General features: G+C 46.9%; 2 protein-coding genes across 2 annotated transcripts in view; both read left to right on the top strand.

Moving 5' to 3' along the window:
• CSNK2A1 (casein kinase 2 alpha 1) overlaps positions 1–9,146 on the top strand; it is a 43,854-nt gene extending 34,708 nt beyond the window's left edge. Inside the window, exons 9-13 of the mRNA XM_026721266.2 lie at positions 1,961–2,062; positions 3,330–3,430; positions 4,759–4,907; positions 6,697–6,783; positions 8,190–9,146. Coding sequence (XP_026577051.1) covers positions 1,961–2,062; positions 3,330–3,430; positions 4,759–4,907; positions 6,697–6,783; positions 8,190–8,305 — 555 coding nt within the window. The 3' untranslated portion in view covers positions 8,306–9,146. The remainder of the gene's footprint in view (positions 1–1,960; positions 2,063–3,329; positions 3,431–4,758; positions 4,908–6,696; positions 6,784–8,189) is intronic.
• Positions 1–12,201, top strand: part of SRXN1 (sulfiredoxin 1) — a 126,158-nt gene extending 113,957 nt beyond the window's left edge. Inside the window, exon 3 of the transcript XR_015742660.1 lies at positions 12,184–12,201. The gene's annotated coding sequence lies outside the window, so the exon portion shown is untranslated. The remainder of the gene's footprint in view (positions 1–12,183) is intronic.
• Positions 12,202–12,566: the final 365 nt, after the last annotated feature.

Here is a 12,566-nt window from a genome sequence, read left to right on the forward strand (position 1 = left end):
GCCTGGGCGTGGCTTAGCTCAGCTGTTCTGTACTAAAGCTGGTTGCTTCTGTGAAACTAAAACTCCTTGAAACTCCTCTACTTGTGTTTTGGGGATTTAAGAACTCATTTAGCATCAGAGGGACATAATCAGGATAATAATAATAATAATAATAATAATAATAATAATAATAATAATAATAATAATACAACAGCAACAAACGAAATGCTAATGCTCTGATGGTCATTTCAAAGAAATCCTTTTTTAGAGAGCACCTAGAAGCCAAGAGGAACATAGGTGCCAAATTTCAAGTTTGAAAGCTTTAGAGTTCTGGAGATTTTGTGATGATGCATGAGGGGTATTTCGCTTTTATAGAGAGAGATTTGTGCTCTTGATGTGGAATGATCACAAACCTGGAAAAAAGGGATTGATGGATTGGCTGCCCCAGTAGAACCTAAAAACAAAAAAGGAAGCAAAATGAAATGAATAAATAACGATACTTAGAGCCAGTTTGGTCTAGCGGTTAAAGCACCAGGCTTGAAACCAGGAGAGAGGGAGTTCTAGTCGCGCATTAGGTAGGAAAACCAACGGGGTAATTTTAGATTAGTCACCAGGAAGCTCTGAATTCTAGTCCCGCCTTAGGCATGAAAGCTGACTGGTTGACAGGCCAATCAACAGGAGGTTGTGAGTTCTAGTCCCGCCTTAGGCATGAAGTGGGTGACTTTGGGCATTGGCCAGGCTCATTAGGAGACAAGGAGTTCTAGTTCCACCTTAGGCACAAAAGTTTCACTGGGTGATAGATACAGATAGATGATAACAGATACCGATATGTGATAAATAGATAAGTTGATCAGATAGATAGATAGATAGATAGATAGATGATAGATAGATAGATAGAGAGATAGATGATATAGAGATAGGAGAGAGAGGTATGAATGGAAGGAGATAGAGCTAGAGAGAGAGAGATGATAGATAGAGATAGATAGATAGATGATAGATAGATAGATAGATAAATAGATAGATAGGCAGGCAGGCAGGCAGGCAGGCAGGCAGGCTCACTCACAGATTGAGACAGACAGACGGATGATAGATTAGACAGACATTATGGGTGGATGGATAGAGGAAAGGAGGAAGGAAGGAAGGAAAAGAGAAAGGAAAAGAAAGAATGAAAGGAAATGTCATGCCCCTGTTGGAGACTGACTCCGAGGGACAGGAGGAACAGCCGACAGGGAGTGGAAGTGTGGCTCCAAAGGTTGTGGAGGAGGCTGGGGAAGGGCAGAGGCCAGCTGGGCAGTTGGAGGAGGACCCAGGCCCATCCCCTCTCCATCCTAGGGCACGCAGGGAGGAGAGGATAAGGGAGAGACAAGAATGGCATGGTCTACGGGGGAGGAAAGGGCCTTGATCCCCTTCATGGGCTGCAGCTGTGAGAACTGGTTAAAAGGACGGACATGCGTATGGGCCAGTGCTGGAAACAAAGCATGGAAATATCTCTAGTTTATGGTTCCTCTCTTGAGTTTGGTATCCTTCCCAGTGTGTGTTCCGATATCTGTGGACATCTTCAAGCCCTTATCTTGCCTGGCTCCCTTAATTGTTTCAGTGTGGTTTGTGTTGTTTTTACTCTTTTTAATTTATATTTTTAGTTTAAATGGCATTTCCTCCTTTCCATAATTGCTTTTGGGGGTGTTTTTTGTCTCCAGTCAAGGATATTTGGAGTTTTGAAGCAAAGTGAAGGAATAAAAGGGGCTTCACCTGTTTTTGGGACTTGCCTTATTTTGTATCCCACCCTGGGTCATCACAGAAAACATCGCTGGACATTCACTGTATTGAATTATATCTCTGACTAAGCATAAGAGTCACAGAGGTTTTTTATTGTGTGATGCAGTCCAACTTTTCCAAGCGAACACCGCCCGTGCTGGTTGGGTCTTTCCCTTGTCAGTCTGCGAGCGCGCCGTGCTAATGAGTTTCCTTCCCTTTCTCATAGATGTACGACTACAGCCTGGACATGTGGAGTTTAGGGTGCATGCTCGCCAGCATGATCTTCCGAAAGGAGCCCTTTTTCCACGGTCACGACAATTACGATCAGGTGAGAAGAGTCCGGGGAGCAAAACCTCGCAGCCTGCACCTTCCGCATGAGGTCAGGTATGGGCAGATGGGTAGATGCCCAGGTAGACCCATGGCATGTCCTCCTGGTAGGTTGTTTAACCCTGACCCCCTCCTCCCTTGTCTGTGCAGCCTTTGAATGGGGGTCTACAAGTCCCCTGTTAGCCAAACATGCTCATTTCAGGGCGCTGTTTTGGGGTCCCTTCAAATTCACAATTCAGCTTCTGGCCATTGAAACGGTGAGAATTGGCTTAGTGGCCTGGCTCACTCAGGCAGGTATATTGTAGAATCCAATCTGGGTTGGTCATCAGGACCGGAAGTTTTGTCTTCTGAGCTTTCGGACTCGTGCTGGAGTCCACCTTCATGAGGATGGATGGATGATACTGATTGATAGATAGATAGGAGATAGCTGATAGATATACGTAGCTGATAAATGATAAATATAGATAGATGATAGATATAGATAGGTGATGATGATAGATAGATACAGGATGGATAGATAGATAGATAGATAGATATGGTAGATAGGCTAGAGATAGATACGATAGAGAGATTAGATAGATGCAGTAAAGATAGAGAGGGTAGATACGGTAGATATAGATAGATTGATAGATACGATATAGATAGGTAGGTAGGATGGTAAATATGGTAGATAAGCTAGAGAGAGAGATGAGAGAGAGATATGCAGTAGGTAGAGATAGATAGAGTAGCTAGAGTAGATATAGATGATAGATTGATAGATTTGATAGATACAATATAGATAAATATGGTAGATACGCTAGAGATAGATAGATAAGTAGATAGATAGATGCAGTAGAGATAGATAGATAGGGTAGATACGGTAGATAGATATAGATAGGTAGGTAGGTAGATATATAGATAATAAATATAGATGATAGATGGATGGATAGATACATGATAAATACGGACAGACAGACATAGAGATATAGAGATGGACGGATGGATATAGCAGGGTCATAGGATCATAATAGCTATAGCACACACACGGCTAGAGGGAAGTTTCCAGAAGATCGGTTCCGGCATGAGTTGCCAAGCGTCTGAATTTTGATCACATGACCACGGGGATGCTGCAACGGTTGTAAGTGAGAAAAACAGCCATAAGTTGCTTTTTTTTCCCGTGCCGTTGTAACTTTGAATAGTCACTAAACGAACTGTCGTAAGTCGAGGATTATCTGTATTGAATTTTTTTTTAATCATTGCATCCACTATCTCCCGTTGTCTGTCCGCAGTTGGTGAGAATAGCCAAAGTCTTGGGAACAGAAGACCTATACGACTATATTGACAAATACAACATTGAGCTGGACCCCCGTTTCAATGACATCCTGGGCAGGTAGGGTGGAACGGATTGAGAGCCAAACACGTCCCACAAATTATGTCTCTGTGTGGATAGGTGTGTTACAGCAGGGGTCCCCAACCACCGGGCCACGGACCGGTACCGGTCCGTGGAACATTTCCTACCGGGACGCCGGTTTGCTGGGCGCCGCCATCTTGTTTGACGAGAAAGTGCTTCCGGGTGAGCTTTTCCGGTTGGAAAGCGGCATTTGGGTCCTGAAGGAATCCTCGCGCCTTAGTTTCATCGAAGGGGGAGGGCTTCGAATGAAACTAAGGCGCAAGGATTCTTTCAGCACACGAGGCAAGGCGAGCTGAGCGACCGTCCCGAAGCGAAGCCCATCGACAAAGGTACAAAGGAGGAGTTGAAGGTGGCGGGGAGAAGCGGGGGACGGCTGGCTGGCCGGTCGCTCGGCTCGCCTTGTCATGTGTGCTGATGCTGGTACCGGGCGCAGATGATGCCGGTACCGGGCCGCAGATGATGCCGGTACCGGGCCGTGGCACCAAAAAGGTTGGGGGCCACTGTGTTAGAGGAAGGGAGGGGAATGGAAAATCCAAGAAAGTCCAGTTGCTGTAGGAGATGACCAAGCTGAGCCCAAGGAGAGACGGGAGTGTCAAACACGTCATAAGCCACGAATCCCTGCGTTCCCACAAGAGATCTAAGTCCAGCCCGCCTGGAATGCCTTCTTAGTTTCCACTCATTTCCCTTGACCGTTAGAAGCTGAGATTCTTGTAGCAAACTTAAGCTAGCAATAATCCTTTATACTCGTTTGAACTTCCCGAATATCCTGATTGACAGTTGACTTTTAGAACATTATCTTTGGTTTCCTGGTTTTGGAAAATGGGCCTGGGGACACAGAGATCATCAAGTGCCTGGTTTGATTGTCTCTCTCACTCTCTCTCTCTGTGTTTGTATTTTTGTGTGTGTCTGTGTGTGTATTTATTGGGGCTTGAAAAATGTGGGGTTTTATTTTTGTAAGCTGCCCAGAATACCAATAAAGGAGAATATTTGCAGCCAAGGGTTGAAATGAGGGTTCCTAACATCATCAGTGCTAGAAGGGACTGACAGCAAACCCCACTCCCTTCTAGCACTGATGGTGTTCCTTAGTTGGGTAATGAAACACCTGCAAGGAAACAACCAGGCTCAGAGACCACCAAGGACCCCTGATCTTGGGTGAGTTGAGAGGCCAGGTAAATTTCCTTAAATAATAAGACAGTTTCGATGAATAGAGTCGCCATGGCGAATAGGCGGCGATACAAATCAAATAGACAGTGATGCGCCTACCTGAGTTAAAGCAGTTGCGTTTCTTCCTTCTCTCTCTCTCGCAGGCACTCACGGAAACGATGGGAACGTTTCGTCCACAGTGAGAACCAGCACTTGGTCAGCCCCGAAGCCTTAGATTTCTTGGACAAGTTGTTGCGATACGATCACCAGTCCAGACTGACCGCCAGAGAAGCCATGGAGCACCCTTACTTCTGTGAGTCTGGTTCTCGGGAAGGCCGAGTCAAGCGGGCAGACTGAAAAACCCAGCAGGAAACCTGCAGCTTGGAACAGCTGATCGTCGGGAGGCTGATCCAACCGACAGTCAGCTGCTTGGGCTAAGCAGGCTGTGCTGAAGCTGAGGTTGAGAAACCAGGTTGTTTGCTGCAAGGAGGCAAATGGCTGGGAGGCAGAGGCTAAAGGAGGGTGGGGGCTGGCGGGAGGGTGGGGCTTTGGCAACATTAGCTGTGTAAGACGCACAGACGTTTCCATCCACTTGGGAAAAAATGCGTCATATACACCGACAAATACGGTAAATGTTCCCTTATATTAGGAGCACCGGCAGTCCTGGCAAAAGGTCTCTCTCTGTCTAGGCTAACAAATCTGTCCAGCAGTTGTCTGCCACATCTATTCATCCCCGCCCCCTGCCTTTTATCCCCAGAGCTAGGGTGGGGCTTCACTAGCAGCAGTGGCTCCTCCGTCCCAAGGACCGGCCCATAGATTTCCACTGCTCTCCTCTCCTCTGCCTTCTGCTCATCCATGTGTCAGGCACTGGACCCGGCTGTTCCTCCTCTTCCTCATCAGCCACTTCCAGTCCTGGGGACTGTTGACTCCCAATCTGAGGGCTGACGGACGGCTTAGGCTCCGCCTCAGTGTTTGTCTCTCTCTCTCTGTCTCTATCTCTCTGTCTCTCTCAGCCAAATCCATTCCCTCTTCCCCCCTCGGAGCTCTCAGGTTGCCCTGATGTTGGCCTTGATTCCCACATCACCTCCTCCGATCTGGCTGCTGGAGGGGCCCGCAGCCAACAGGCCATAACAGTTGCCAAGCTGGCTAGGGAATTCTGGTGTCAACTCATAAAACATTTTGTATACACGTTTTATAGTTGATTAAAGAAAGAAAGAAGGGGGGGGGAGTTTCACAGATCAGGTGGCAGTGTGGAATTGAAAGGAGATTCCATTCATATTTTCTTCAAAGACCGATGAGATGGCTGAAGCTTCTGCTATGCAAAAAAATCTAATTGGAGAACATGATGGATGACTCTGGGCTATGAATGTGTTTCGTTGGATGATACACCCAGAGGGGTTGGGGGTGGGGAAAGCAGGATCAAGGGTGACGGTGAATTACGTATCTCTGAGTCGGCATTAATGCCGGAATGTTAACTTCTAATTTATTTTAGTTTTGGGAATGTGGTTTGAAGCTCATGATTTAATTGGAGTAACTGCCGGAATCCTGACATCTGGGAGTTGAAGTCCACATATCTTAAAAATTGCCAAGTTTAGGAAAAGAATAGGAGTTGAGGCCCTCTAAATGTATTAAAGTACAGGATTGTTAGTCAGTGGCTAAGGATGGCTAAGGATGTTGGCATTTGTAGTCCCTCATGTTTGGAGGGTTCTGGAAGGCTGCACTAAATACAGATAGTCCTTGTCTTAACAGTTCATTCAGTGACAGTTCAAAGTTACAACAGCACTGCAAAGAATGACTTACGACAATTATTCACACTTACGACCTTGGTCAGGTGATCAAAATTCAGATTTTTTTTGGCACCAAGACTCACATTTATGATGGTTGCAGTCTCCTGAGATTCCCCCTTTTGCAACCACCTAAACCAGCAAAGTCCACGGGGAAGCCCGATTCACTCAACAAACGGGTTTCTAAACTGATGACCTGCAGCGATCCACTTAACAACTGTGGCTAGGAAAGGTCATAACATGGGGGGCCAGAGCTCACTTGACAAACGCCCGAAGCCCACGCCAGGGATCATCGTCCTGTCTTTCTTATCTTTCCAGACCCAATTGTGAAGGACCAGGCTCGGATGAATTCGGCCAGCCTTCCAGGGAGCAGCACACCTGTGAGCAGCGCTGGGATGCTGTCAGGTGAGTCCCTCTGGGATGCTGTGGTAGGGAGCAGGCTGATTCTCCCGAAAGCCATTCTGTCGTGCTACTTGGGCTCCCCGACAGGGCAAGCCACTGCGTATAAACCACCCCACTTCCCTTCTAGCAATGATAATGTTCCCTAGTTGGGTCATGAAATGTCTGTAAGGAAACAGTCAAGTTCAGAGAGCACCAACAACCTCAGTCTCCTCCCCCTCCTCCTCCTATTCTCCTCTTCTACCATTGATGATGTTCCCTAGTTGGGTCATGAAATGTCTGCAAGAAACACCAAGGACCCCAATCCTTTCCTTCCATCCTTCCTTCCTCCCTCCCTCCCGTAATGACATTCACTAGTTGGGTCATAAAATGTTTGCAAGGAAACCACGTTCAGAGAATACCAGGGACCCCAATGTCTGTCCTTCCTTCCTTCCTTCCTTCCTTCCTTCCCTCCCTCCCTCCCTCCCACCTTCCGTGATGACCTGGGGCGTGGCACAAAGGCAACACAGTTAGAGAATAAGTCTGGGTCCCTTTATTAGCTCCAACTTTGCCTCCAGTGTCCCGGTTACCATCCGGTCTGGAGAAAAACTCTCCTCCGAACCTGCAACAGACTTTGGCTGCAGATATTCCAATTCAAATGTTTTAAACTGAAAACTTTAAACTATGGATTCAGCAAGGCAAGATAAGATAATAAATCCGGCAGGGTAAGATAAGGAGTTCCAGAAGTGAAGTAACACAGTGGTAAATCCAACCAGTTGGGAGGATGCCAGGAACTCATAACATCAGCCAACACAAGAGAAACTCAACATTTGTTCCCAAGAAACACCTCTCCCAACTGCCTCTCCTTTAAACTCTATTCCCAGGTGTGCCTTGTGAATGGAATCGGGGCCTTTTCCTTCCTCGTAAGCCACGCAACCCCCCGTTGCTCTCTTCATTCCTCCCTGCGTGCCCTAGGATGAAGAGGGGGTGGGCCTTGGTCTTTCTCTGAACCTCCTCTCCCTTGTTCTACCTCTCCCCTGCTCTGCCCAGCCAGACTTTGCCCTTCCCCAGTTTCCTCCCCAGCCAACAGAGCCACACTCCCACTCCCTGTTGGCTGTTTGTCTTCCTCCTCAGATTCAGACTCTGACAGGGGGCATGACATTTTCCTTCCTTCCTTCCTTCCTTCCTTCCTTCCTTCCTTCCTTCCTTCCTTCCTTCCTCCCTCCCCCCCCCTCCCTCCCTCCCTCCTTTCGTTCCTTTCCTCCCTCCCTCCCTGCTGATGATCCCTAGTTGGGTCATGAAACGTCTGCAACGAAACAACCACGAGCACCAAGCACACCAGAAGCCATTCTCACTGGGGGAGGGGGCCAAAAATTTCTCCCTCCGGGTCCCTAATTTTCTCCTTTTTTTTCCTCTTCTCTCTCTCCCCCCAGGAATTTCTTCCGTGGCAACGTCTTCCCCCCTCGGACCTCTAGCCGGCTCGCCCGTGATTGCCGCTGCCAACCCGCTGGGAATGCCAGTACCTGCTGCCGCAGGGGCTCAGCAATAAAGGACCCCCAAACCCCCACCCCACCTCCCAGACGCCGGACTGGAGCCACCCAAGCGCTGAGGGTCCTCCTCCACTCACACCCTCCACCCTCCACAGCCTCTTGTAGCCAATGTGGGGAAGGGGGGAGGAAGGAAAGAGAGACAGGAGGAGCCATGTTGGAACTGTTGCTTGTGGATCGATTGTCGTTCTGTCACATCATCCATATGTATCTTTCTCTCTCTCTCTCCCCCCACCCCCTGGATATATATATATATATACACATACATACATACATAGATACATACATACATACATATATATGGTATTCGGCTTTGTTCGGGTATTTTCCCACGTCGTCGTAGTTGTGCTTTTAAAGTTGTAGCAACGTTTCGGCAGAATCTCATCTGCCATCATCAGGCTTCTGTATTGTGTTCGTCTGTGAGTCAGATTTTACAAATTTAAAACTGAAACAACTGTAAAAGTCTGACTCACAGACAAACACAATACAGAAGCCTGATGATGGCAGATGAGATTCTGCCGAAACGCTGCTACAACTTTAAAAGCACAACTACAACGACGTGGGAAAATACCCGAACAAAGCCGAATACCATATATGTAAGTACCCGTGAAAACTTAAGAAAACATATATGTATGTATGTATGTATGTATGTATGTATATATATATATATACACTGATGGATCTTCTTACGCCGAATTCCCCTCGTCCCTCCCCAGGCCTGCCTTTTTTTTTTACTTGAACTTTTTGTAATTCAGAGGAAAACCCTGGCAAAAAATATATACATACATACATACATACATTCATACATACATACATACACATGTTTTCTTAAGTTTTATGGTACTTACATGTATGGTATTCAGCTTTGTTCGGGTATTTTCCTCGTCATTATAGTTGTGCTTTTAAAGTTGTAGCACGTTTCGCAGAATCTCATCTGCCATCATCACGGCTTCTGTACTGTGTTCATCTGTGAGTCAGATTTTACAAATTTAAAACTGAAACAACTGTAAAAGTCTGACTCACAGACGAACACAGTACAGAAGCCGTGATGATGGCAGATGAGATTCTGCCGAAACGTTGCTACAACTTTAAAAGCACAACTATAATGACGTGGGAAAATACCCGAACAAAGTTGAATACCATATATATATATATATATTTCACAGACCCGTTCCTCGTCTGTTCCTGCTCTCCCCTTTTCCCAGGTCCTCCTTGAAGACTCTCCCAAACTGAGGACGCCGGTTCTTCCTCACCTCGGTTTCTCTCGTCCTTACGACGCGCCGATGCCTCTTCTCTCTCTCCCGCCCCCGCTTTGCAGGGGAATATAATATCTTCCCATCGCCTGCCCACACCTCTGTGGAATCCCAGCCTTGGAAAGCCGGCAAGATTTGGAGGACAAGGGACATCTTGGGAAGCCACGTCGCCGTGGTCTGCGGCGGCTCGGAACGGATGGTTTGCCGAAAAAAAGAGGACAGCGCGCTCCGTTATCCTATGCGATGGTCTTCTCGACATCTTAATCCAAAGCCTCCAGGCCTCGCCGTCTGATCCATGCCACCCCTCCAAAGTTAGCATCCGGCTCCACCGTCAAGCTCTACCCCGTTACGTTCTTCTGGGATTCTGGAAAAAAAAAATATCCCAACTTTTCACCTGTTTTTCCTGGAGAAATCCATTTTTTTTTCACCTGTTTTTTGTTTTTCCTGGAGAAATCCATTTTTTTTCTCCTTTTTTTTTTTCCTGGAGAAATCAAATTTTTCCTTTCCTTTCCCTTCTCGAACTTCTAACAGGTTAGATCGTGGGAAGAAAAAGAAAATGAAAAAAACCCCCAAACGGATCTAGGGGTTTGCTTGCTTGCCCCGTCTGCCCTCCCGTATATCTTTTTTCTCTCCACGTGCCATGTCGCGGCAGGGGTGTTGTGTACACGTGCGTGTTACTTAGAGGGACTTGGCGGAAAGTTGCAAGCCGGCTGTGATTTTCGAGAAAACAGAACGGCCTGTGAAAAACAATGCAAAAAAAACAACAACCCAAGGCCAGCTTGTAAGAGCCTCCTGGTGAAGGATGGTATCCACTCCCTGTGTGACTGTGTGTCTGTCTACTACGATTACTACTACACACATACACACCCACGTGCACACCCCAGAAATGCAGAGGCCTCTGTAGGTAAATCGGTCTCGCTCTTCTTTATGCTGAAATAACCTTACGTGGGAATTCCCGGCTGTAAATAAAAACTTATTAATTTTTTTTTTTTTTTTAATTTATCAAAGGTTAGGTTTAACGTCGCCTGCGCGGAGTCTCTTCCCCCGGGTCAGTATCAAAACGTTTTACATGACGCGCAGCCTCTTAACCCCCGAATTGGGGCTTCGGACCAGGAGGCTGGGATCTGGGTGTGTATGTGTTCGGGGTGTGTGTGTGTGTGTGTGTGTTTTCGGCACCTTGCCAGGAATTCGGTGGCCGCCACGACCCAGTGCTCGGAAGCCTTACAAGAAGCGTGCTCACAAGCCAAAATGTCGTTCGGGGTTTGAGGGTGCCTGCGTTTTCCTCTCGCTGAGCTGGGACGTCAAGGGGGCGGCTGCCACCGCCGCGAAGGACAAGATGGAAGCTCCTCTTTCCGAACCACCGCAGTCTGTAGCTCGCTGTTTTGGAGGAGCCTTGGTAACCCCATCTCCGATCCTCCGTGAAAAATCTCCATCGGCAACATTGCTACGCGTGGCCTGCTAACCGTCTTGGGGAGGCCTCGAGTTCTATAAATATATGCAACTTTCTGGAAACTTGGGAATGGGGCGGGGGGGCACGTATTGCGTTCGTCGGGGACGGGATGGGTGCTGGAGCAGGAAGCAATAGCACGGGACTTGGCAGATGAGGAAGGACTTCCGGATGTCTGACGGCAGGAAATTTCCCATGGTGGCGCCTGCGGGAAATAGGTGTGCCTAGATTTTGCACGAGGACAGCTCCCTTCCGGAGGGTTCTGGAGCCGGGGATCGACTCAACCCTTTGCTTTCTTTTGATCCTTGAATTTGGCAAGCAAGGCGAAAGGAGGGACTCATCGCATGCTTTCCAGAGGGTGCCGGGTGCGAGGTGACGAGGATTTAAGGGGTTGGGAGGGGGAGTCACCAAGGGGAGCAGTATCCATCCAAGCTAACCCAAGATGGAAATATTGAGGTTGAGTTGATGTAAACCAGTGTTTTCTCGACGCCTGCCCCTTTAAGATGTGTGGACTTCAACTCCCAGGATTTCCCGGGAGTCAGGGAATTCTGGGAGTTGAAGTCCACGCACCTTAAAGGGGCAGGCGTCGAGAAAACACAGATCTCAACTTTCTTCCCGGTGCTTATCCTGGCCTTGTAGCCCAAAAACCTGCAGATTGTAACAACGTCTGTGTTGTAAATTACCTCATCTGTATACGTCGTATCAGAACACTTTTTAAATTACTCAGCACTTCCTGGGGAGATATATCTATGTATATATCTATATACATATATATATATATTCTCATTTTTCTCGGGAAAGGGGATGCTGGCATTGTGCGTGTTGGCAGGAAAAGAAAAGGAAATGAAACGCCAGTATAAATAGCCCTATTTGCAAATTTGATTTTTTTTTAAAGAAAGACCTTGTTTGAAGTGATCTTTTTTTATTATTTTGTTGAAATTTAGATTGGTTCTCTCTCTCTCTCTCTTTCTCTCTGGATTTACCTGAATGGAATTGTAGTGTCACTATTGAAAACTAACCTTTAATTGTGCTGAGAAGTTTGTGCCATGGAGGTCTTTAATTTTTTTAAAAATAAAATCATTGAAACAAAAAGTCTGGTGAATACTTACTCCTAAAAAAAAAGAAAGAAGATGTGGGATAGATTTTAACTCCTAGGACAGAAAAGCTGGTTTTAGACCAGGAGTCTCCAACCTTGGCAACTTTAAGCCTGCAGAACTTCAACTCCCAGAATTCCCCAGCTGTTTTAGCCGCCTTTCCTTGTGGATTGCTGAGTCCTTGACTTAATAATTTGGTTAGTGACCGTTCAAAGTTACAACGGCACTGAAAAAAGTGACTTGACTGTTTTTGCAGCATCCCCGTGATCACCTGATCAAAATTCAGATCCTGAGCAAATGACTCCTATTTATGACTGTTGCGGTGTCACGTTTTCCCCCTTCTAACAAAGCAATGGGGAAGACTGATTCGCTTAAAAACCAGGTGGCTAAACTTATCAATCTGCAGGGATTCGCTTAACAACAGTGGCAAGAATGGTTGTAAAATGGGACGTAATCAAATGTCTCACTA

The sequence above is a fragment of the Pseudonaja textilis genome, chromosome 3 (assembly GCF_049901715.1).
Source record: "Pseudonaja textilis isolate UNSWEBS1 chromosome 3, rPseTex1.2, whole genome shotgun sequence".
NCBI classification, from domain to species: Eukaryota; Metazoa; Chordata; class Lepidosauria; order Squamata; family Elapidae; genus Pseudonaja; species Pseudonaja textilis.